At 40.8% G+C, this 26078-nt stretch overlaps 1 protein-coding gene across 9 annotated transcripts in view; it reads left to right on the forward strand.

Annotated features, from left to right (window-relative positions):
- Positions 1–26078, forward strand: part of NHSL1 (NHS like 1) — a 300569-nt gene that overhangs the window by 177490 nt on the left and 97001 nt on the right. The window contains exon 1 of one of the 9 annotated variants that reach the window (XM_082731066.1): positions 13803–14111. The exons of 6 other annotated variants lie outside the window; for them this stretch is intronic. In XM_082731066.1, coding sequence (XP_082587192.1) covers positions 14096–14111 — 16 coding nt within the window. In that variant the 5' untranslated portion in view covers positions 13803–14095. Of the gene's footprint in view, positions 1–13802; positions 14112–19628; positions 19672–26078 lie in introns of those variants that run through there. 2 more of the 9 variants (XM_082731067.1, XM_082731065.1) reach the window with 2 other exon arrangements.

The following is a 26078-nucleotide window of genomic DNA, read 5'->3' on the forward strand; positions in this document are numbered from 1 at the left end:
CAAGATTGCTCTCTGTAGTTGATGGCTGACATTTGATGACTAACTAGTTATTAGAGACATTAAGCCAGTAATTATTTACTTAGTTCCTGCCAGAACCCATCACCCGGCTGGATGCATAACATTTTGGCTATTTAAATATGTATGGTACATGGTGGGCGCTTGCCTATCAGGTGTCTGAGATGGTCTCCCTGGGGGGATTTGTTAGCTGGAGTTCCCAGCCAGTGCTGTCGCACTACCCCCCCCCACCCCCCGCCACTTCCTGGCCAGTACTTCCGTTTACTAGACTCATTTTATGATCTGGGTTTGTCTTATGGATTCTTGCGTTTTGAGAGCTCCTGTTGCCTGGTAGACTTGATACAGAGCAATGCCTTGAGAAAGCAACGTAGAAGGAGCCAGCCTTTCTCAGATTAAAAGAGAAAAAGGCTTGAATAGTGAGTAACCTGGAGTGACCCTGAACAAAGGGCTTTCCCTAGAGTAGGCCCTCATTAAGGCTGGGGGAACAAAGAGTGACTCCACTCTGTCATTTTCATGCCCTACTACTTTTGAAAATGTGTGTTGGGAGCAGTAATCAGTGGAAGATAATGGGAGAAGGAGGCAGTAGACTAGAGGAAGGAAGGAGCTGGGATAGGTTATAAGAGAAAAGCAAATGAGTCTCTTAGTTCTCCATGCTGCCTTCCCTTTTTCTGATCCCATCTTCTAACTCAGTAAAGTGATGGTAGTCTCCAGGGACTGGTCCAGTTTCTGAATATGCTGTTTGTACAACTAATTGTACACTTGGAATATTTGGGGATTGTTTGTTTTTAAGATATGGCTTAATAAAGTTTCTATACGTGGTTGAAAAGGTGTGGAACCAAGGATAAAGGCTCATCTGTCCACTGGTTAAAATATTTTAGTGGCACATGTAAATTATCCGATTGGGTTTGATATATGTTTATCCTTCTCTAAGAAAAAAAAGCCTCCAGCACTTCAGATTTCAATAAACTGTATCACTTTGTTTTTTTCTTTTCAGTAGACTTTAAACGAGTGAGAATAAATATATTTTATTGTTGGTGTAGTTCCTTACCCCTATTTCTGAAGGTTCTCTTTTACTCTGTAACTGGAAACGCCTCAGCGAAAGTAGAAACTGGGTGTCAGGTGTTTCTGGATTACATTTTGAGATAAACCAGAATTCCTACCTGAACACAGGTGTATACTGCTTCAGTCCTGATTGGTTGGCGATTCTTTTACAAAGCACACAAAAGACAGTTTGTGAATTTATCTTGGTGGGTGGTTGTGACTGGTATTGGCTTGGTTGCTGTGGTCATCTTGACCGGTAGTTATTTATTTACATAATTTTTTCACCATCAGAAAGTACATAGAGTACTTTTGACTTCCTGGAAAAAAGAGCTTTGATTTTTACCTTAATTTTATTGCAGAGTTAGTCAACACACTATTCCTACAAAAAGATCTTTTAATAATTTTTCTTTTTTGCTAGCTCTCCAGTTCTTTGTCCGTAAGTATGAATGCCTGAATGTTGTTCTGTTCTAAGGATCCCTCTTCTGTTTGATTTGTAAGCCATTTTGAGACCCCTTGTTGTGTTTGGGGCATTCTTGTGTGCTACTGATGTTTTCTCAAGCTGGCGAGGTTGGGATTTTTCTCCATCAACATTCCTTCGGATCATCAGACCTTGGTTACATCCCACACACGGGGGTATGTGTTGATTTATCCACTTGATCTGTGTGCTTGTGTCATTGGAACCAAGGAAAAGTTCCATAGCTGATTTTGGAAATCAGCTTGAAGGTTATATGTCAAATTCAACTAATAAAGGTTGTAACAAAAATCCAGTTTCCTCTAATTTCCAAGCAAGTTGAGCTATGTTGTTCTGTAACAAATGCTTCTTTGGGATGGAGTAAGGAATCTTCTAGAGTGGAACTATAGTGTGAATGTCTTGAGTATTTCAGTGCCAGAAAAGTTTAATTATACTTGACTTTTTAAGTCAGTGACTTTCAAAAGTTTTGCCTGTGTCTTGAGTAATGAGGGCACTTTAAATTGGTTTATACTCCACACATTGCATATACAGTTGACCCTTGAACAACATGTAAGTCCACTTACATGTGGACTTTTTTCTGATAAATTACTGTACAGTACTGTAAGTGTATTTTCTCTTCCTTATGTTTTTCTTAATAATGTTTTCTTTTCTCTAGCTTACTTTAGTGTAAGAATACAGCATATAATGCATATAACATCCAAAATATGTATCAATCGACTTTATGTAATTGGTAAGGTTTCCAGTCAATGGTAGGCTATTTAGTAGTTAAGTTATTGTAGAGTTCAAAAGTTGCACAAAGATTTTCAACTGTGTGGGATTGGGGGAGTGGGGGAGGAGTTGGTGTGCCTAATCCCCATGTCATTCAAGGGTCAACTGACCACACATACTCACACCCACACACACGCATATAAAATGAAGCAAAAGTTTTGCAAAGCTATTTCATTATTGCATGGCTCCATGTGATACTATTTTCTTTTGTTTTATTCTGTGTTACTAGGCAGAAATTGTCAGTCCTGACCTACTGAAATGATGACTCCCTTACTAGGTCACAGCCTTCAGGAGGCAGAATGCTGCTTTCAGTAGACTTCACTTCTTTTAGTAGGTTGTTAATATGTTTGTGTACCAGGTCGCTCCTTTACCATGTTTAGAAGTCACACACTATGATAGAGTTTCTGTGAATGGTCCACTGTCCTATCCTTTCTACCTCTGTGTGGTAGAAAGGTCTCACATATCTGAGGTGTCTTGAGATGCAGTATGGATTTTAGTGCATCTCAGAAATCATCTCTGAGAACTGTCCTACGATCATGAGCTTATAAGCATTCTCCCCAGTAAGTCCTCTTCTAGGTTGACCTCTGCACCCCTCACCCCTACCACATCAGTGAATAAGGATAAATGCTTAAAAATTAGGCAGGACTGAATGATTTCTAACCTTGTTGCCTGATGGAGCACAGTGTCACAGAGCCTGCCCTCGGCAGATTATGCGCACCTGCTAACTCACCCAAGGGAAAGCTCATGGATAGCAATGTCTGACGAATTTCTGCCTTATTCTGAAGATTTCTCTGCCATTATGCTTACTGGCCTACTGTCTGTCCCCCTTAGAGGAAAACCACTTGAGAAGTTGAGGCTACTTAACTTCACTTTCTAATCGTTGGACTCTAGCCTATATCTGTCAGACATGTGATGTCTGTGTTGGAGGGAAAGCTGCATTTTCTTTGAAACATAAGGTTACTGTAATAAACTGGTAATTGGTTAGAGATACTTTTCTAAATTGTGATCATATGGACTACATGTTAGCTTATACAAAATGTTAGAGGATCGTGCCTTTCATTTGTTTGTATTTTCATATAACAGAAGTTTGCCTCATTCATCTTTCAGAATTTTAAAACAATTTAAAAAATTTCTTATGAACATCTTTTCAAGGTGTACTCTGCAGATAGAATCTGTTTGCAGGTTATGGTTTGCATGGTATTCACACAGGTGTGGCCTTATTCCACTGTTATGATGGTCCTATGAGATGGGCAGAACAGATGGCATTATTCCCTTTTGGGGCAGGAAAGTAGTCCCTGAAAGATTAAGTGACTTACCCAAAGCCATATAGATAGTAACGGTATAGATTGGATTTGAGTCTACTTCTTTGTTTGTTTGTTTGTTTTAAGATTTTATTTATTTGTTTGACAGACAGAGATCTCAAGTAGGTGGATAGGCAGGTAGAGAGAGAGAGAGAGAGAGAGGAGGAAGAAGCACACTCCCTGCTAAGCAGAGAGCCCGATCCGGGGCTCAATCCCAGGACCCTGGGATCATGACATGAGCCAAAGGGAGAGGCTTTAACCCACTGAGCCACCCAGGCACCCCTAGCAAACTCCCTGCTGAGCAGAGAGCCCAATGCAGGGCTCGATCCCAGGACCCTGAGATCAGGACCCGAACCAAAGGCAGAGATTTGACCCACTGAGCCACCCAGGTGCCCCTGTTTTGTTTTTTTTTTTAATTTTTTTATTGTGTTACGTTAATCACCATAGAGTAAATCATTAGTTTTTGATGTAGTGTTCCGTGATTCACTCTTTGCGTGTAACACCCAGTGCTCTTGCAATCTGTGCCCTCCTTAATGCCCATCAACGGGGTTACCCATCCCCCCTACCCCCCTCTAAAACCCTCAGTTTGTTTCCCAGAGTTCATAGTCTCTCATGGTGCGTCTCCCCCTTGGATTTTCCCTCTTTTATGTTTCCCTTCTTTCTTCTAATGTACTCCATGCTATCCCTTGTGTTCCACAAATAAGTGAAACCGTATGATGATTGTCTTTCTGTGATTGTTGAATCTACTTCTTGTGACCTAGACCCCACACTTTCCATGACATCGTGCAGTATCTCTGCCAATCGTCAGCACAGTCAAGCCTTGTTCTGATGCTTTGGTGTCACCGTGAGTAGTCACGGAACCTGAGAACCTGGTGACGCCCTGGAGGCTGCTGAAATTTGTCAGGATCTTTGCTTTGGCATGAAGTGGGTCTCCGCTGCCTGTTGCCTCCTGCTGCTTCTGCTGTACTGCCATCAGCTCTCTTTGTCCAGGCTGTCATGCCCGCTTCTTGTCCTCACCATTGTCTGATTTGGTATTTCTAATTGGTTACCTGGTGTGGAGCGTCTGGGCAGTCTGGTTGATTGCGACAGTATCAGTCAAAAGATGATAATGAAGGGCGCCTGGGTGGCTCAGTGGGTTAAAGCCTCTGCCTTCGGCTTAGGTCATGATCTCAGGGTCCTGGGATCGAGCCCCACACTGGCCTGCTTCCTCCTCTCTCTGTCTCTGCCTGTCTCTCTGCCTACTTGTGACCTCTGTCTGTCAAATAAATAAATCAAAAAAAAAAAAAAAAAAAGATGATACTAAGATCCTGAGCCATAATCCTGTGAGTGATGCTCTCTGGTCAGAGACCATTTTGGCTTCTTCCTTCTTGGCTGTATTTTGAGTGGTTGAGTTTGTTGGAAAAGTGATCTCTTGAGAAGTAGGATGGGACTGCAATATGTAAATACGTTTTTTACATGTTTATCTTCTGTTGGCTTTTCTTCTTGGTACAGTTGAATAAAGCACATGTTTGCATTAATGTTATGAAATTGTGACTATATTTGGGCATCTCAGTTCTTTTTGTAAATGTTAGATTTTAAACACTTCTATAAAATCACTCTGAGTTTTCAAGTAGGATTACTGCCTTGACCCAATAAGCAAGTGCTTTTAAGCTGGGTTTCACCATTAACCATTTTCCCCAATAATGTGCTATGTTCTTGCTCTCATCTCCCTCTCCTCCCTTCCTCCCAGCTGATACTTGGATACCAAATAGATTTTCTTGTTTTTTGTATGGTTGAAATTGCTTCCCCAAATATTCAATTTTATGTCTTCTTGTCATCTGCTTCAAAAAGTAAAAAAAAAAAAAAAAAAGAAAAAAAGAAAGAAAAAAATGTTGACAATGAGACCATATTTCTATAACTGAAACCAATTCTTCTCCACTGAATATTTTTAGGCAAACACTATAAATGGCATTTGATCCTCATTAACATAAATGGGAGTTATATGACATTTGTGACTGAAAAGGCTGTTGGACTATGTCTTTTCTGTGAATTTCTTAATAAACTGCTAAATCCCAATACTCAGAAATAACAGGAGCTTTTAATAGCCTATTTGAAGTGCTGTAATCCTCATTTTGCATCCTAGGCCCATAGCAGTATCTCAGTGAATATCTAGATTTATACATAGGACATCTCCAAAAATATTGGGATGCGATTTGAATAAGTTGAAAGTAGAGTCAAAAAAAATTTTTTTCCCTATGACTCAAGAAATGAGACTCAGAAAAAAGTAACAATTTCAAAAAGCATTGTTACCCTTTCTTTCATTCTCCAAATATTAGAGAATGAATAAAAGATGCTCCTGATGTCAGAACAAAAGCTTTTGATATCCAATATAGTTATTATATGTTTTGGTTATAAGGTCTCAGGGATAATCATTGTAAAGATGTCTTTCCTTTCAGATAAAAGTGAAATTCCAAATAAAAGTTTGTTTTGTGTATACCTAATTTGAAAACTCAACTTTAGCAATTATTTAGAAGTAGTGACTATGTATTTTTCCCTCTTAGTGTCGTTTAAGAGTATTTTAGTAAGTATTCGTATATAGTCTCTCAGTCGGAGCTATGAGGGGATCCAAGTGGTTACCGTGACAAAATAAGACAAATCTCTTAGGGCTGGGAGGAATCCCGGAGATGCCTGTCCGCTTCCTTGTGGGACGGATAAGCAAAGATCCAGGTAGCTTGCCTCAGACCTTACAGCGGACTGTGGCCCAGTTAGGCTGTGTCCTCCCCTTCCTTTCTCCTCTCTTCAGTGGTTTTGAGATTTTGTTCCTTTCCATTCCTTTCTTTGGTTTTGACATTCCTGATGGCTCTGTGAAGGTCAAGTGACAGATTCCTTTGCTGACCTTACAGGGCGGGTTTGGAAGCTTTTCATTCACTCTGTAGCACGCAGAAAGTTTTCTCAAGTGGAAGATAGGCAGCTTACTAATGATGGCAAAGGCAGAAGGGGGACAACATCGCCTTGAGAACAGGCTCTCTGGTGTCACTTTTATTCCCTTACAAAAGTAAAAATTCATTTAGCTTTCAAATTGAAGGAAAAAAAAATCTCAAACTAAACTGCCCCCTCCCCCCAACACACATACACAAACACATATGCGCGCGCGCGCACACACACACACACACCCCAAAAAACAAACAGAAAACCCCAAGGGCCCTGGGCTGATGCCTTTCTTTTGTATGAACTGAGGTCCTCAGAGACAGTCAGATGACTTAATAGAGCTGTCAGAAGCACATCTGCTTCAAAATAAGTGCATTTAAAAATTTTTTAATGTAGTATTCTATTTTTGGCATATAACCTTTTTCTCTGGAGGAGCCATAGATTTTACTGTTGTTAAAAAACTGTCATTCATTTGCAGAGATGCATTCAATAAAGGTAGAACACAAAGTAAATGCCAGCCATTGCATCAACAGAATTGTAGGTGACTTTTAGCAGGACTTACTGTTACCGATGTCACCCAGAGAAGGGAGAGGGTGAGAGACAGAGAGAAAGACAGTGGGGAGGGAGTGAAGGAGGAAAAGAGGAAGAGGTAAAACAAAAATAAAAAAGGAAAGGCTTAGATCTATTTAGCACGATCAAAGAGGAGGATCAGAAAAGATCGTGTCTGTTTCTGTGGCTTGCTGTGTTCTCTGTGGATCTTGTAACTCTGTGATTATCATGCACTGTGGCAAGACGCCACCCTCAAATTGGTCTGCCAATTTGAAGAATAATTTTCTTGCTTATTTTTATACTCCTAAGGACAGGGAAAAAGATGGAGGGAGCCTAAATGGTGTGGTTTCCTCCGACCATTATTGTTGTAAATCCGATGGGTCCTGAAATAACTGGCTATTCCTGGAGTTTCAAGCTGCCTGGCCGCTCCAAAGACTTGGCACTTGAACGGGAAATGATTAGCTCCTTCCTTTAAACCTTGTCACCACAGTTTAAGTGGGTCACAAGTTGGAGAATGGGATTTCAGAAATAAACTGCCTTTTTGATGGAAATCCTCTAGTTCTTTATAAAACTTCGAGCTTTTCCAACACATAGTTGGCTATAAAATAAAGTGGTTTCAAATTTATATGTCTTAAGTAACTTAAATATTAGAGTAGGTATTTAGTTTTCCGGACAGAAATTATCAGGAGCCTGGGCATTTTAACTTGGTACATCTTCCTTTTATCTTTTTCCTTGATGATTAAAGATAGTAACAGTCCAGTTACTCTCTGGTTATGGGTTTATGCTTTATTAACTAGTAAACCGTGACAGAACTTGGGTTCCTTTTGGTTGGCTGGTACATGATCTTGACTAATTCTTCTTTGTAGACTGACTTCTCTTTAGAATGACTGAGGAGGGTAATTTTGTGGGCGGAAGAGTTGCACCTGTTTCTGAGGCCAAAGATTGGTTATTGTTTTAACTTCCTTAGATTACTCAGATGTTTAGGGGAAAATGATATAAATGACCTCTTCATTTTAGGTAAGCTTGTTTGTTGTTGTTGTTTTTGAAGGGTTGCCACTGATGCTTATTTCCGGAGTTACACGCTGGTAAAATATACAGCATGAAAGGATATGAGGTTATTTTTATATGCTTTAAGCTTAAACTCTCCAAATATGCACATATTAGGCATATTGACAATGGCAAAGCTTTAAGGAAATGACATTTAGACTCTAGGGTGTTTTTTTTCCCTCTTATGTTTCATTATAATTCTACTAGGAAAGGGTATTTGGGGTCATTATTACAATATTTTTTGGTATCCTCCCTCCCAGCTGGACACACTGACTTCAACGTTCTTGTATGGATACTTTCAAAAACAATTTTTTTTTTCTTTTCCACTTCCGTGATCCTTCAAACATTTAATTAGGCTGAATGAGAATAGGAAAGACTGCTCTCTGAGTTTATTGGAGAACTTGTCTTCAGAGAGAATGGTATTTGTTTTTGTGGGTTTGAAAATGGGGTCTCTTTAGACTACTAGCCATTTTTTATGGTGTATTTTTTTTAATTGAGACATAATTTACGTATTATATTATATTATATTATAATACAACATAATGATTTGATATTTGTGTGTATTGTGATAGGCTGTTAAAGAAATGATGATTTAGGGACACCTGGGTGGCTCAGTTGGTTAAGTGTCTGCCTTCAGCTCAGGTCATGATCCTAGGGTCCTGGGATCAAGTTCCACGTCTGGCTCCTTGCTCAGCTTTGTTCTCCTTCTGCCTCTACCCCTTGCTTGTGCTCTCTCTCTCAAATAAATAAATAAAATCATTTTTTAAAAAAGAAATAATGGTTTATAAAAATTCTACCATAAGTTTGACTATTAATGGTCATAACTATTAATAAGGAGTTTCAGTATGATTATATGTAGGGAAAATATGTATTTAATTTTAAGGACTATGTTAAATATTTTGATGATGTCTCATAGCAATCATTATACTGTTGGAAATATATCTCACCCAGTTTTTATACTCTTTCCACTATTTTGCTTTTGGACGAAATATTGACGTGATAATAATTGTGGTTTATGCTACAAACATTGACCGTCTGTTCTGTTTCAGGTATCCTGTGGGGCTTTGTAGGTTAAGTGAGAATGAGTCCTACGTTGAGGACTTTTCCTTGTAGGTGGGCAGAACTGAGACACTCTGATCACTGCTTAGAAACAGTGCTGCGGTGACTTGTGCAAGGAGAAATTGATTGAGAGGAGCAAGGTCCGCAGGCCTAAGAGAAATAAAACAGGCAGTGGGGGTGTTTTGTGCTGCATTTTGGATGAAGGAGATGATTGTCTGATCAAAGACAGAGGAGGTATGAAGCCATTCAGAATATGGCACAAAGCCTGCTGACAGGGCCCCTGAAGGGGGAAACAGCCAAAAAAATTCTGGGGAAAAGAGCTGAGTCCAAGTGTCAGACAGGCTTTTATTGCTAGTCGAGGAATTTGGGGTTTATTCCACCTTGTGTTTTTTGCATAAGTGGAAATATCATCACCATTATCTTTATCATTATTATTATTATTATTGGTTATTTTCCTAAAGGAGAGAATAGAGCTCTTGGAGCTCTTTTGGAGAGGTGTAGTAGGTATGTATGAAAATAGAATAAGGAATCAGATTTAGAAAGAAAAAGTAAACTACTGTAAAGGAAGCAAGGAGTGTTATAGCTTGGAGAAACATCTCAGCCACGGGTATAACTTTTGGAAGCTCATCCAGCAGGATAGATGGAGCAAGGTAGCACAGTAAAGCCTCATCCGGCTGCTGTTGCTCACGAAGCATACTGTGTTTCTGAGGCACTGGGTGGACTTACAGAAGGGAGCCCAGTGGATGGCAGTGGAGTCAGGGCAAATCTGCACACTAAGAGAGATCAGGAAAGGCTCCGAGATCATCTATGCTAAGAGCTCAGGTCAGCCGGGAAACTTGTTATTACATTCCCTGGGGAAAAAAAGAACCAGAGGGACCCAAGAGTTATTAACAAAAAGAAAATCAAGTCATTTGGCTCTTAGGAGAGTGAGGGTGGCATGAATGAGATAAGAGATGGGTTTCACAGTAGAGAGCCAAATGAGGGCTGCCTTCTTGGCCGTGATGTCATGAAGTCCAGACTTAGCCGTGAAGAAAAAAAAAAAAGAAGTAACCCTAAAAACTGGCTCAGGAAAGCGTATTTTAAAATGTCCAGTGAGAGCAGAACTCCCGTGATTCCTCAAGGAAATATGGTGACCTACATGAAGTTCCTGAGGCCAGAAGCCACCAAGAAACCCTAGTGAAGTGTTTGCTGCTCTCCTCGACTTCATAGCAGATTCGGGTCCAACACGGAGCAACCTGTCTCTATAGAGAGCGGGGGTTCCAACACCTCCTTCAAGAATGGTCGCCCTGGGATCAAGTAGGTCATCCCTGCCTCCAGAGTGCAGAAGAATCTAGCAGGAGACAGGGTCTGATGATGCTAGGAAGAAGTGTCTAGAACAAAGACCCGTGTCTGGATTTTCATAGGATGAACTAACCCTGCTACAGAAAGGACCAGATTGGGGCACTGAAGTGGGGGAGCTAGCCAGGGAAAACATAAAATTAGCCAACTTAAAGTTTTGATGCTGTCATATTTTTTCCTCTTTCTCTTGGGCCTGTGGTAGTAATCAATATATGGAAAAACTCGAATGTTGGTAGAAACTGCAGTGTTGTAGGACAGTGAGGGAGCGGGGAATGACTGAACCTTTCCAGATGCGTTCAGATGTGGCCACTCAGCTTTGGCTACCAGGGGGCTTCCTCTCTGGTCCTTCTAACCTTAAAAGTATCGGAAGTTTTCAGCATCTTCAGTCTCTTATAGTATAGGGGAAAACGGAACATGATGTTTGGGAATAGGTCTTTAATCCCCTCTGACTTGTAGGGCGCTGAGATGCATGCCTAGAGATGAAGGTATGAAGATAGGCCTTACCTGGTGGAATCCTTCTCTAGTTCATGTAAAACAAACTCTGGAATGGATGTAGAGAAGGGTTTTTTCATCTTTGTCTGACTTTTTTGGTAAGAGTCAGGGTCAGGGTACATAGAAAGAAAACCTGGTTTGCCTGTTTTTCTTGTGTACGTCTGCCTTGTGTTTTGCCAGGAACAAAGTAAAACTTTGAGCCTATCTAGATTCACTCATTCAATGTATCATGTAAATTAATTCCTAATTGACTCATATCCTCACTATTTTATTGAAACAACAGCATTTTTTTTTTTTTAAAGCAACAAATTTCATAGCAGTGGAGTAGTTTGGAAGATGTAAGGGTCTAAAAATTTTTGGCTGGTTGGTTACCACTCCCTCTGGCAGAGATAGTAATGTTAAACTTTAACATGACGCTGGATGTTGTAATCCTCCAAGGGAGAGAAGTGGTTGTGCTCTAAGGTCATGGCTGGCAAAGGCACCTGTGTCCAGTCCAGAGGGCGGTGGATTCGGCAAGCATACATTGTCCCACGCCCGCCCCCCTTAGACGGGCTTCTCAGCAGCTCTTATCGGCGATGACAGATAATAATAATTTTCCTGATAGTTCTTATTTTTTTCCGCCTAGATTGAACAGTGTGCCTTTTCAGGTTTTATTTCTCAAATATATTCACAGTTGTTTGATGGTACAAGTAAGGGATTTTTAAAAGTATCTCTACATAATTTCATGTTTGATATTAATAAAAGCATATTCCATTTCCATGGCTTGGGTTTAGTGCTGTGACCTTTTCAGGTAGGCGATACCTATAATCTCACTAATTTAATAGAAAATGGTATTCGTGCTATTTAAAAGTATTATAGGAAGATTTTTTTTTTCTTTTTTGGTAAAAATTCAGCCACAGTAACATGGTTAAAGTATGGCTTTAAGCCCATGTGATTATAAATTTAAGTTAGTTTAAAAAGAAAAAAAAATTTGTTCCCTTCGTCCCAGAATGCTTACCTTGCTAAATGTATTAGTTTCCTGGGGCTGCTGTGATGAATGACAACAAGTGGGTAGCTGAAAACGACAGAAATCTCTTCTCTCACAATTCCGGAGGGCAGCAGTCCGAAATCAAGATGTCCACAGGGCCATGCTCCCTCCAGAGGTGTGACTCTTAGAACTAACTTAGTTCCCACATTCAGCGAGCTTGTTGGCAGCTCAGGAAATTGCTGTAGAGACCAGCGGGATGATGGTATGGAAGTGGCTGCAATCAGGTTCACTTTGTTTTTTGGTTCAGTGGTCTTTCTAGCGCATACAGTCACCTCTGTATGGAAAGGTTGGACTGTGAGTATTCAGAGTGCAGTAGAAGCCTGTAAGCCCCCCAAACTGTGTGTACTGACCTGTGTTCAGAAGTCATAATTATCCAATTTGTAAAAGTTCACTCTCTCTCTCTGCAGCTTAAAAATCCAAATCCAACCCAGAAGAATACTTTCAGGAATACCTTGACAATTCGTAAATTGCACAGGAGATACCACCCCCCAAACAGGAAAGGACAAGGAGTGACTCTGCCCATCTGTGGGGAGGGTCATGTAGTGAAATGGAAAAGGCTAGGTCAGGTGGCTTGATTTTGATCTTGATTCAGCTCACTGCTGGTTAGCTGGCCAAATCACCTCATTTCTGAGCCCTTTTATCAGATGAGATGAGTGATAAGGTTCCTTCCCGTTCTGTTCTAAGGGTTAATAGCACTGGTTTTCATTCCACATGCAGGTTTTTTCACCCCAGCAGCTTCTGGCTAGGAACCTCTTAATATTGTTTTTGTGTTCATAGCAACTAGTACCATGACTTTCTCACGGTAGGGAACTTATGAACTGGGCACTGCTGGAAATACTGGAAGACGACGAGTGGAAACCAAACGAGGGTATGCTGAGTGGTATGTTAAAGGCCAAAAGACACAGAGCATCTACCCCGTGTCACAAGGGCTGCAGCGAGCACCCCAGGACACAGACAGATAGATTGGTTCTGTGAGTCAGTTTCCTGCATCCCGTGGAGTCAAGAGGAAGACCAGCACACAGTAACGGGCCTCACAAACAATGGCCACTTCCGGTGGCCAGGGAGCTGGAGAGTCTCCGAGCATCTCGAGGGCACTCACAGTTCAGACAGTGCTTTCAAGCAGGGTGCTCCTGAGGCCACATTCGTAGACCGTTTCTCTTTAGATAGGCAGTGAAGTTCCTTCGATGGCTTTTTAACCCATGCTGAGAAGTTTGCAGTGATTGTGAACTCAGCAGAGTGAATTTAACTCTTGGGTGGAAGAGAAATTAGCGATCCGACTGTGGCTGCAGCAGAGTGAGAAATTCACAGCCTCCAATGTCAACTGAAATGGACTGATGTTTGTTTCCTCTGGGAAAGGGCAATGCCGTGGAAGTGTAACACGTTTCAGATTTGAATCCCAACACTCCAGTTTATTACTAGCAGTGGTGGTAGTCATGATGACAGTCAACATGTCCACAGTGCTTATTCTTTGTTCAACACTGTTGAGTGCTTCACAGAGACCCACCCGTTTATCTCGACTCCGACAGCTGTGTGCAGAGTTGCATACCGTGATGTTTAGTGCTAATTATGTCCCAGTATATTAATTGTTCTACACCAGGAAGAAAAATAAAAGTTAAGAGTATGAGTAACAAAGGAAAAATGAGGTCAAAGAATAGGACTCATAATTAATAGCAAAGAGTTAAACCGAATCAAGTGATTTCCTTTTTGTGCTGTCGATCACGTGAGGTCCTGCATCTGGTGCAATGGAAAATGCTGATAAGACAAACAAATGGGCTTGCCCTGACGTGGGTCTGCACTGGACTGAGCGAACAGTGACTGCTCAGCTCCGGCGCCCCTCACTTTTCAAGATGATCCTGGCTGATTCCATGGTGTGAAACGGCGTATGAGAGATAGGGAGGTGTCGGCAGCTCAGCCCAGAAAGCCAGGGATTGGGCAGTGGCTTCCTGTAATCGCAGTTGCTGGCTGACTGCCCCGCTCTCTGGCAGTGAATGTGGGGAGGTGGGCTGGGGGACAGCTGTGCCTAGCACTGCAGGCTCCATGGGACTGTAGAGCACCAGCCCCCCATGGCACTGCTTCAGAATGTTCTGCCTGAAAGGTGAGGGGGCTTTGGGTCCATTCGGGTGGTGAGGTTTTAGTTAGGAAAAACAATCATCTAGCATCAGAGTCTAACTCACAGTGCTCACCTAGCACTATTAAAATCAAAGTTTGGGGGAGTTTGCAAGTATGAAAGTGAAAAAAGTCATTGTTCTTTTTCATTGTTGTTGCAAACAGGAAGAAAGACCTCCTGCTGGGGAGGTGGAATTTTCTTTTAGACAGAAAGGATATTTCTCTGTTTGGATGTGTTTTGTATGCATTTTCTTATTGACAAAAGTAGTTACAAGTTTAGAATTAAGGAAAGTTAATGCAAGTAGGAATGGTGTACAGTTGTAGCATGAGTTCTACCAGAGAAGCTTTTATGGGGTAAGTTGCTCCTGTAAAGGATCAGAGTGAATGGGAAGGGGAAAGCTGTTCTATTGCTTGAAGCTTTAATGTGTGAATTCAGGAATGAAATTATTTTTGTTGTACAACATACTTCTTGTTCTAGCTACGTATGGACGATAGTGCTTACTAAGTACTGTAAGATGGAGAATATGTGAGTATATATAGAGACTCCCTGATTAGTTAGGCAGTGTTTCCTCTTCTTAGGCAATTATTTTTTCTTCAAACTCTATTTTTGTTCCAGCTCTTATCTTAATGTAATTAATTTAGACATTTGAGAATGTGTGGGTCTGTGAGATTGTTGGAATGGAAGAGTTAAAATGAATTCTCTTGGAACCGGAGTAGACTATTTTTTTCATATCTTTCAGTGTATGTTATTCTGTTGATGGGAAATTCTTGACAGCTTTTCAATTTTTGGAAATGAAGAGGTCCTGGCTGTCTTGCTTTGCTGATTCTCTTTGTCCACAAAGCCCACTAATGAGTTCTAGACATGGATTTTTTAGTTTCCACATTTACAGAATTAACTCTAATTTGACGCCTTAAAACCCACCACTGTCTTTAATATAAAACTTTGAGTTTGGTGTGTTTGTTTCTATAGTTGGTATAAATTTGATGAAATCAAGGGGGTAAAAACAAACAAGAACATCACATTCTTCCCTCCCTAAGAATTCAATTAGCTCTTGCACTAGAGAGTTCCTAGTTGCAGTGGATTTCTAAAGAGCTCTGTTTAAGACTGAAATGAATTTGAATAGTTCTGAAAAATAATTTTAGATGAAATGACTTATGGGCTCTCATAGTACTGTTTGTTAAAAAATGTTTGCTCAAAAAAAACATAACTAGGAGGAGCCAGAACTCAGTATTATGGGAGGAGGCTGTAGGCTAACCTAGTGTAATTTCCACAGTGTAGTTGAAATCATTATGACCTAATGATAGCTTAAGGTTTAGGATTTTTAATTGAATTCAGGTGTGGAGTTGTTGCAGGGTATGACTTCTGCAGCTTCAATGTATTTGTCTCCACCCATTCCCATAACAGCAATTTCATTTTATTAAAGAATCTATCAACTTCATGAACTCTTAGTTTCCGTGGTAACTTGGGAAATTTTAGAAAGTCAACTGAATGGCATGTGATGACAAGCGAGTACTTTTGTGCTGAAGTGTGTGTTCAAATCAGGAATCCACAGTCCCCTTTAAAGCCCACTTTCTGATCTGCCAGCAGCCAGGACAAACAGTTGACATTTGGCTCTCTTCCTGTGATTAATAGCCTCTTGATTTACAATAATGATTTTTAGGTCGCCCTTCCATGCTTCCTGTGAGGCAAACTCACGAGAAAGTAATGGTGACTGAGCCTGAACACAGGAATATGAAAGGCTACTTGCGGACACTTTGTGTTTCCTGCTGTGTTTGTGTTTCCCTCTATAGGAGACTTTTCCAGGGGCTTTTATTAATTGGCCTATTTCTATGGCCATCTGAGGTTCTAAGGGCTCTTGAGTCTGTGGTTATGATTAGCACGGATGTTAAAGGAAAACACGATTGCCCTTCGTTTGGGTAAATCATGTTCCCATGTATTTTTTTTAATTGTTGAGAGAAAACATTCCCATCAGATGGTCTCCCACATTACTGCAGGGTTTCCTCTTCTCCATTTAGACTGTTTATTTCTAAAGTCATGTCTCTTCAGCTTTTGGTTGGTAGGGTACTAGGAAAAAGTACCTTCTTGGAAGAGAGATGTCATCTTTGTCATTGCTGTCTGCTCTTAAAACTCACAAAGTTGTAGTCACTCTCTGTTAGTGCCATTGAAGTAGCTCAGATCCATTCATTCCACCCAAGTTTATTTTCTGTGAACAATGTCTCAGCTCCCAGTCTCTCAGAAGACGTTCTCTTAGGTTCTGCCGAGGGTCCTGTGGTTAACAAAACTCTGGTTGTGTTGTTCCTTCATTGTGTAATTAGTGATGCACTGTGGTCTCGGAAATGAGTTTCCAGATAATCAAATAATGTGATTAACAGTTAAAGACCATGCATATATTGTAAACCATTTGTGGATTACGCCATTCAAAATATTAGAAAAAAATATTTTTACCACTGATACTGAGACGATTCAGAATGCAAATTTCTTAATTACAGCCCTCCAGCTTCATCTTTGTAAATATTAATTATCTGCAATGCATCTCTAACTGTGAAGACTGGTTTTTTTTTTTCCTTTTACTTTCCAACCCATCACAAACAGATATTTTATAAAACAACATTATGTCTTATGTGATGTCACTACCGTATCAAACAGCCATACGAATCCTTAAGCATTTAATTTGTTGCCTGGAGTACTCTGCTTGCAGACGGGTAGCAAAGCATTGGCCAACTGGCACTGGTTAGGAGACAAATCTGGATTTGTTTCCTAGAGCTTCTGTAACAAATTACCAGTAGGCAAGTGGCTTAAAACAGAAATCTCTTTTCTCATAATCTAGAAACTAGAATCCAAAATCAAGGTGTTGGCAGGGTCACGTCCCCTCCGAAATCTCTTACAAAGGGTCTTCCCTTGCTTCTTCCAGTTTCTGGCGGCCTCGGGTATCTCTTGGCTGGTGGTAGTATTTCAGGCCCTGTTTTCATGTGGCCTTTTTCCTGGGGGTATCTCTGTAATTTTTATATAAGGACAAGTGTCATTGGATGTCAGACCCACCCTAATGCAGTATATGACCTCATCTTCAATGATTTCATTTGCAAGGACTCTCTTTCCAAATAAAGCCACATTCTGAGGTTCCTGGTGGATGTGGGTTTCCAGGGACACTATTCAACCCATTAGAGCAGACCATATGTAAAATCACACTGATTGAAGGTAACCTTATATGAGGTGGGCGCAGCACTGTAAGCATGACTGTCCTTGGATGCTGCACTTGAAGCTTGGTGCAAGCTTAAGACAGGTTTGCATGTGCAGGGAGAAGGGTGAAGCGTATACTAGGGTCAGTAGCCCTAATGAAAATGTTGCGTTTTTCTTTCCTATAAGTGATCCAGTTTTCCTTATGAAATCCTAGCCTGCTGAGAAAGGGAAAAACAACAGACAAAATTGAACTTGGTTCACTGCAGTCATCTCAGTGTGAGCCAAAATTTAAACAGTTGCATTAGATAGCTCGGTCAGTTGGATGACTCAGTCTTTCAGAATTCTCCTCTAGTATCCCCCTTCTCTCCAAAGTGGATTTTGTCGCCTAGTCTTCTTATTCATATAGCACAAGTGATGCATGCTAAATTATGTACTTTTGATGTAATTTTGTCATATTTGCAACATAATTTTAAAAATTGTAAAACAGTTATGTCCATAGTTGAGTTTAGAGAATAAAGTATTATTTTAAAAATGTCATTCTTAATGTGGAAAGGAATCATCTCCAGGTATTTTCTAAAAGCCCCTTTGCATTTGCATTTGCTAAGGAACTTTGCCGTTTGAAAGAGAAAAATCATTGCTCTTAACTTCCGGTGTCAGTTTCCCCAGCCAACATTCTGCCACCTCTAGAATCTCCCAGACTCCCGCCTCTCTTCCAAGAATAATTTCAGTGTGTTTTATGAGCATCATGGACCTTTAGTTTCTGAATTTAGTATTGGGTTTTACCTAGTCAGCATTCTCCCCAGAGATTTAAACCTGGCTTTGGTGTGTTGGACTAGATTCTTTACCTTTCTCAGCTCTTACTGCCATTGGAGATCTAGAAATCCAGTTTCATGGATTGAAAAAGTGGTAAATTCTCTGGGGTGGGTGTATCCCAGCTGCCTGCGTGCTCAGCATGGTAGGGTCCTGTCTTTATTCTTTTCTGCTTCATGAGTTACAAACTTAGGAAAGCCTTTAGGTTGTCTAATAATAGCAAAGAGTTATGTTGGAGATTACAGCTATGAACTATCTCAGGCATGTGCTTCTGCTCCCACGAGGGCCGTTTATACTAGAAACTCAGCTCTCTCCCTCCTTGTGCATCCTGGAACGGATCACAGACTGCTTTCCAGTTGTCTCGTGTATGTTGTGCATGTAAAAGAATTCCTTAGATTCTTTTCTTGGCAGCATTTGGAAAATAATGTCTGGAATCAGAAACAGATTTGTTATTTCTGTGCTGAAACAAGTGTATTTTTCAAGTTAGCTAGCAAGTAACCATTTGCTCTGGAAGGTTCCCCACCCCCTTCTTAAATCAGTGTTAAACTGTCATGGAAGCATTGAGCAAAGTTTATGTTATTTGCCATTTGATTCAGAGCATCACTTTTAAAGACTTTAATAACCAAAATGCAAAGCAATCTTGAAAATGTTGCATCTTTGTGAATCAGGACATTTTATTGTGCATACATTTAGATTTTGAGTTTTACTTAAATTAACAGCAGCTTTTAGGACTATAGCCCTTCAAGTTTCTCTATTTTCCCTCCTCCTTTCATTTAAAAATTTCGTATAATTGTTAGTCAATAACCTACAGCTACCAAGGGGAATTCACATTTGCTCAATCTGCAATTTAAAGTAGCACTTTTAATAAACGCACTGGTGATATCATGCATTTTTCAAACTGGCGGGCAAAGCCCTTGAAATTTAATAAACCAAACAAAGCTGGCCCTTTATTTCCTTTGTCTTTCCCTTGAAAAGTCTATCATGCTTTCTAGTTCTTTCTTCTTCCTGCAGTTAAAGTCTTGTTTTTAAATATGTTAATGGAAGGAGAAGCCAGCTCACCATGCTGAATAGATAATACAATATAAACTAGGAGATGCTATCCTTAAGGAATGAAAAGGCAGTTAGCAGAGCTTTGCTGCCTGAAGCTCAGAGCTGGAGGTCTGCTCATTTCTGGAGCATGCTCTGTGCGAAGATAGTGCTCTGGGTAATTTGGTGGAACTGAATCAAATGACTCGAATTACTGTAAGCACTGGCAAAGGTTTCAGTTAAGTTCTCCATTTTAATATCTCCTGTTCCATTTTTACCTGTTCTTGTCTCCTCTTTTCCCCTCTGTCTTTTCTAGTTTCTTTTCTTTACCTACCCCCCTTACCCTCTTCGTTGGGGGAGCTGTATCATGCCTAAGCTGGATTGAACTCCTTCTAGTTACGGAGGTGTGATCAGTAGTCTGCACACGCGTTAGTAAAGGTGATAGTTAATAGACGAAGGCAAATGAATGGATCAGTGCGATGAAGGCAATTTACCACTCGGGACACCATGTCACCACCATCCAGCAGGCACAAAGGTATGGAAGGGTATGTATTTTCCCATTTTAAACCTCAGAAGGAAACACTGCTTGAAAACAACCTAAGGGTCTTAAGCAAATTAAAAGCTTTTGTGTGATTAAGCAGCTTGTCAAGATTTTTTGTTGGGGGACATTGGGTGGGAAGGTGGATATTCTTAAGTTGAAAAGTGTCAATTATTTTATAAAATCATACATAGCAATTGAATTTGAGATGAGGAGGTCTTAACTTGACAGGCAGTACAACGACACAATGTTCATCCTCCGTGTGCTGATGACATGACACTGAGCAGGTTTTATTAGCTTAGGTTTAGATTTTTTTATTGTTGTTACTGTCAAAATGAGGCTGATACTGAGAGCCTTTGAGACAAAAAGCTATGCTGACTTGAACTTGGGCTGAATTTGTGTGTGTATTGCGGGGGGTGCACGATAAGAGAGATGTGAGCGTTCATGACCATTTTTTCTTTGGAATGTCTTGTTACAACAAAAAGATATAAATAACGTAAGGTGAACTCTAGGAACTGTGTGAAGTATAATGTAAGCAAACTTCTATTTAAGTGCAGAGTGGTTTTCAAAGGTCAGATTATGGATGTTTGTTCTTGAGAAATTTTACAAGACAGAATTTGAAAACAAAGAATCTCTGCTTCGGTGACCGCAAGAAGGTATCTGTGATCTTTCTTTCAAAACGGTGCAAGCTTCGCTGCTCCTGAAACTTCGGACTGGGAGTTGTAACAAATGCCTCTGCTCTCCTGAGTGAGCCACTGTTCACAGTAGGAGTGGGAGGGAGGAAAGGCTGGACGGAGGCTTCTGAGGGTGTTCTCAGGAAGGGGAGGCAGAGGGTGGCCCCATTGTTCAGGCCATGCTCAGGAGAGAGGCGGGAGTCTGGGGGATTCTAGAGGTGGCAGAATGTTGGCTGGGGAAACTGACACCGGAAGTTAAGAGCAATGATTTTTCTCTTTCAAACGGCAAAGTTCCTTAGCAAATGCAAATGCAAAGGGGCTTTTAGAAAATACCTGGAGATGAGACGAATATGGCAGGGCAGAAGAAAATAAAGCAGGTGGAGGCCTTCACTCCCGCTGGTACTCCATTGCTCCATCCCAGCCATCTCCTGCAGATTGCGTTTTTGTTTTATCCAGACCCTTTCCTGATGCTCAAAGGACAAAGAAAGCTCTGGTCCCTTCATTTTTCCTGGAAAAGTGTTGCTAAACAGAATACCCAGCTTTATGCCAAAAAAAAAAAAAAAAAAAAAAGGCCAATACTCTCCCCAAATGGCTAATTTGTACATCTAAATTCATCCAGAATCTGCTGATATTCTGAAATACCTCTGCAGTTCATCTTATCGGGCCAAAATAAACTCTTAGGCATAAGAGTTTATTCCTCAGGGGCACCTGGGAGGCTCATTTGGTTAAGCGTCCAAGTCTTGATCTCAGCTCAGATCTTGATCTCAGGGTCCTGAGTTCAAGCCCTGAGCCGGGCTGCATGCTGGGCTGCATGCTGGGTGTGGAGCCTACTTAAAAAAAAAAGTTTATTCGTCGGATATTGATGGGCACTGACCATATGTCAGGGGCACGCACTCCTCTGTCTCCAGGAGAGCCTCCGTCTCTGACGCCGCTGGGTTTCTTCAGCACCCAAGGCCTCTAGCTGCTTTGCTGTTCACTTGTGAGCCCTTTTGGCAGTTCTTTCCCCAAGGTGGACTTTGAGGAAAAAAAAGCAAAGTCAGAGACTCTTTAAAGGGGTTTCCTGCCAGTTATGACACAAATAACAAGAGTAGCTAACAGGTTAGTAAAGATTCAGTAAATCCCAGCTCTGTCTCTTAACAATACAAGCTTGAGTAAAATCTCCTTCGCTGTTAGAATACAGCTACCTGATAAAATACTGAGGATTAAGTAATAACATGAGATGGTGGGCATTTCTTCACAAATATGTAGTAGTGCTATTTAAATCTGACCTTAGTGCTTTATAAATTTACCGATTATACCTACCTTGGGCTTGTGAAAGTAAGGACTAATTTGTACCTTCATATGTGAAGATGGTGTAGCTATCCAGGGAGAATGCGATCCTTTCGGATTGGTATCACAGCATATTTACACCAATTTTTGTAAAGTTTTTGATAGTCACAGTCGTATAAATACACCCAGATGACACAAAGTATTAAAAGTCACATTTACTGGCAAACGCGCATGATAGCAATGCAAGGATTTTGAAAGCCGTGGAAGCCAGCGAGAGTATCCTGATACTAACTTGCTTCTGAGTGCTTCAACTCCAGTGAAATGTTTCCTGGAAGAGCAAATACTTGCTAAAAAACTGGAGCAAGATTTGGACTACTCATGATGCCTTTTATAAAGTTGTTTTGTTTTCACACAATCTCTCCATAATTATATGAGCAGAATGGGTGGATGGATCTTTACGTGGGGAGCAGTGTTCTTATTTTAGGCTGACTGCTGCATGAGCAATGGGTAATGAAGTCTCCTTATTGCTGGGTTATTCCTCATCTCACTGTATTCCTAGGTCCTCAGAAACGGTAGCCCACTTTTCATCCTAGATAGAATAGGCTAGTAAGTGTAAATGTTGTCCAGCTGAATTGTCAGTAAATTATAATGGAAGTCTAAAACAAATAGCATACTGGAAAGATGACGTTGTGTATCCATCCCTCCAAAATTGCAGGCCTTAAACACCAAAAGTACTGAATACAGATGGGTACGTTTTTGATGGCTTTAAGCTTGTCTTGAATATAAAACATTAGTTTGATACTTACCATCCCTTTTCTTTAAAAAAGATTTTATTTATTTATTGGACAGACAGAGATCACAAGTAGACAGGCAGGCAGAGAGAGAGGAAGAGAAGCAGGCTCCCTGCTGAGCAGAGAGCCCAATGTGGGGCCCGATCCCAGGACTCTGGGATTGTGACCTGAGCCGAAGGCAGAGGCTTCAACCCACTGAGCCACCCAGGCGCCCCTTACCATCACTTTTTGATATAGGTTTATCAGATTATGCCTATAAGGACGGCTTCTTTTCAGTTCCCTACTGAGAACATTTAAAACTTTTAAATGTCCAGTGTCTTTTCTGCTTCCCACAGAAAGTTAATGTTGGTATGGCAGATGTGCTTTTTGGCTACTGATAGCAAATTTGGCTGGAAATGAGTTTCTGTTACTTGCTCCCTGCCCCTCACTCACCTTTATGAAATTGCTGAATGGATCCATTGTTGGCATGTTATCTGCAGGAGATAAAGTGTCTGAGAGCCGTGGGGAAAACAGGAGCCCCTGAAATAGATGAGATGCCTTTGGCACATGACATACTAAAGGGTTCTCCCAGACTACTATTTGGGACTGTGTTTGACTAGATTTTCTCTGCTTTAATTTCCCCATTCCCTCCTTTTAACATTGGAAAGTGACCTCTGTGTTCTGTGCATGAAAAGCAGCTACCTTTCTCTGTCTCTTGCTTGATATTGCCCTGTAGCAGCAATGATGTCAGACTATACAGATGCCGTGTAGAGAAATGAAGAGAACAGGTTTCTCTCTGCCAGAGTACGGCTTCCCTCATACCCAGCAAGAATTATTACTGTGAGGTAATTCTCTAGCCAGTGTCAAGAGTTGATTGTGGTTTTCTAGTAAGCGAACCAAGTATTTGTGATATGCTGGTAGCACCCAAATTTTATTTCCAAACTTCAAATATGAATATCCATCTGCCTACTCCACATTTCCAACTAGATTTCTAGTAGACATCATGAATACATCAGACTCCTGGTCCCCCTCACACTTGCCCCCATATCTGTTCCTCATTTCAGCTGGGGGACAAATGCATTTCCAGTTGCGTACACCCAAAATCTAGAAGTCCTATATGTCCCCCTTTTCTTTCTTACCCCACTCAGTGTGTCAGAAAATCCCATTGACTTGATTTTTAGAATCTTTTCCATAATCCGACTGCCTCCCAGACTACCACTGCCCCCTCCTTGCCTGAGTCCCACCTTAGTTTCCCTTTACAGATCGTTTCAACCCAGTGGCCCGAGTGAACCCTTAAAAACACAAGTGATGGTTCCACTCCTTTGCTCACAAGTACATTTCATGTGAAGTAAAAGCTCGAGTCTTGGCAATTTCTCTGTATTTTGGGGGGTGTCAATCATGGGCCAAACCTAAGCCAAAGAGAAGATGGGTTTGGTGCCTGAGCTACAGGACTTGTAGCTCTGTCAAATCCTCTAGTCTGGTGGAAAAGGAAGAAGGTCAGTCATGTTCTTGTCTGATGCTCACAGAAGGTGTGATATTTAATGAGATTCCTTTGTCTTATCTTCAATGGGAATGAAGATCGTGCTACCTGATCTCATTTTAGCAATAAAGGTAGCAACCTGTGGCTTTAATGTGGCTACCAAGATATACCTTTACTTTTCATTAAATAGCTTTGATAAGAATTTTGGTTGGGATTTTGGAAAATTGATCCCTATGGCTTTTTTGATAGGGAGCCTATAGAAGGAGTAGGGAGCCTATCCAAATTAGAAAGCTCACTTATATGTCTAATAAGCAGCTCAGTTTTTATTCTTATGAGTGTATTTGTTTTGCTGAGCTTTGTGTGTTAATAAGAAATAGCAGAAGTCCAGTCATGATAAGTGCAAGATATTTTACTCTTTTATAATACCACAACTTTTTCTTTCATAGCATTATTAAAATGGAGGGCATGTTCTGACCCCCTCATTGAGTGTGATTTGCATATTCTTTGGGACATGTACTACTTTTTGTGTGTGGTAGTGATTGATGCTTTGGCTTCTCTACTAGATTCTAAGTTCCTTGGGGCCCTAGCACATTAGCTTGACCATGAAGGAATTCCAACTGATATTTGTGGATTAAAGGCATGAAATGTAATATGCAACCCAGTTTAGGCTAAATAGACTTTAGACATCACTCTCCCTGAAAATAAATGGGCTTTTTTTGAGGATAGTTTAAAATATAAAAGTGGATTTTTCTACATTCAGCTGATAATAGATAGGCAATAAGTAGAGCAAGAAAGATTTTTAACTTTCAGAGTCTTATTTTCTGTAACAACCGGATTGAAAAATCTAATGGAATGATTTCAATCATAAATGGCTTGTAAGAGTGGGAAGCTGGTATAAAGGAGAAAGGTAATGTATTTCTAGAATTCAAACATTGTGGTGATAGGGAGGGAGGTCCATTTCTCAGGTGTTTTCTTGGTCTTTGAAGTGGCAGATCACCCAGGGAGATGGCCAGTCCCCTCTTGGTTCCTCGCAAGCCCCATTCTGAAGGGCTTACAGTTCTCTTGACTAAGAAATTGAAGACTTACTCACCAAGGAGAAATGCACCCTGATCCAAGCACTCTCTTAGATTTAAACACACACACACCACCACCACCACCACCACCACCACCGCTCCAATGCATAGTCTGGTGAATAGGCAGTTGAACATGGACAAAAAAAGAAGAGTGGTAAAATTTTCTTTAGAATTAGATTATTTTGTCTTAGCAGATCATTTAAATATGTGGGTTTTTTTGTTTTTTATTTTAATTTAGCATGTTTAAATACTTCCTTTGGAATTGTACTTCCTTTGGTCTTCTCATCCCTTGTTCTAAATTTTCAGATCTGCTGGATGATTTTGTAGGGTTCCCCTGTATGCAGTTCACTCTATTTCCATTATTACCTTTGTTCCCCATTTTCTCTGTAAATATGCACACAATATGGTCACTTTGTTCTTCTCTTTGTACTAGGTACCATGAGGACAAGTTGGTTATTATTCAGGACCTTATGTCAGAGTACACCTAGAGGTGCTCTATTAATATCTGTTGAGTGATTGAGTCCTTAGCTGCGTTCAGGACTTTATTCTTTCCCTTTATCACTGTGATGGTTATTAAACGTTACAAGAACTTTGACCTAGAGGTTGTCTTTTCACCTCAAAAAAATGAAGATGACAGACCAATCATTTTAATGACCAATTGAGATCTTACTAAAATGCCCATTCAGGATTATGAGCCTGAAGTCTTCTTGATTTTTTTTTAAGACTTTATTTATTTATTTGTCAGAGAGAGAGAGCAAGCGAGCACAGGCAGACAGATTAGCAGGCAGAGGCAGAGGGAGAAGCAGGCTTCCTGCCGAGCAAGGAGCCCAGTGTGGGTCTCAATCCCAGGATTCTGGGATCATGACCTGAGCCCAATGCAGCGGCTTAACCCACTGAGCCACCCAGGCGTCCCTTGATGTTTTTAACTGTGAGTAAAATTTCTGCATGTGAAGCAGAAAGAGTCTTAACCTAGGAATCAGAGTTTCTGATCCTGAGTCTATTATTTACTGACTCTGAGGAGGCCACGTAAGCTCTCAGAGCCATTTCCACCATCTAATAACTAGAAGTGACTGCACCTCCTGCTTGGTGGGGGTGATTCTTCGGGAATCAAATGAGATGAGGTGCCTGGAATGTAGTG

The sequence above is a fragment of the Mustela nivalis genome (assembly GCF_964662115.1).
Source record: "Mustela nivalis genome assembly, chromosome: 5".
NCBI lineage: Eukaryota > Metazoa > Chordata > Mammalia > Carnivora > Mustelidae > Mustela > Mustela nivalis.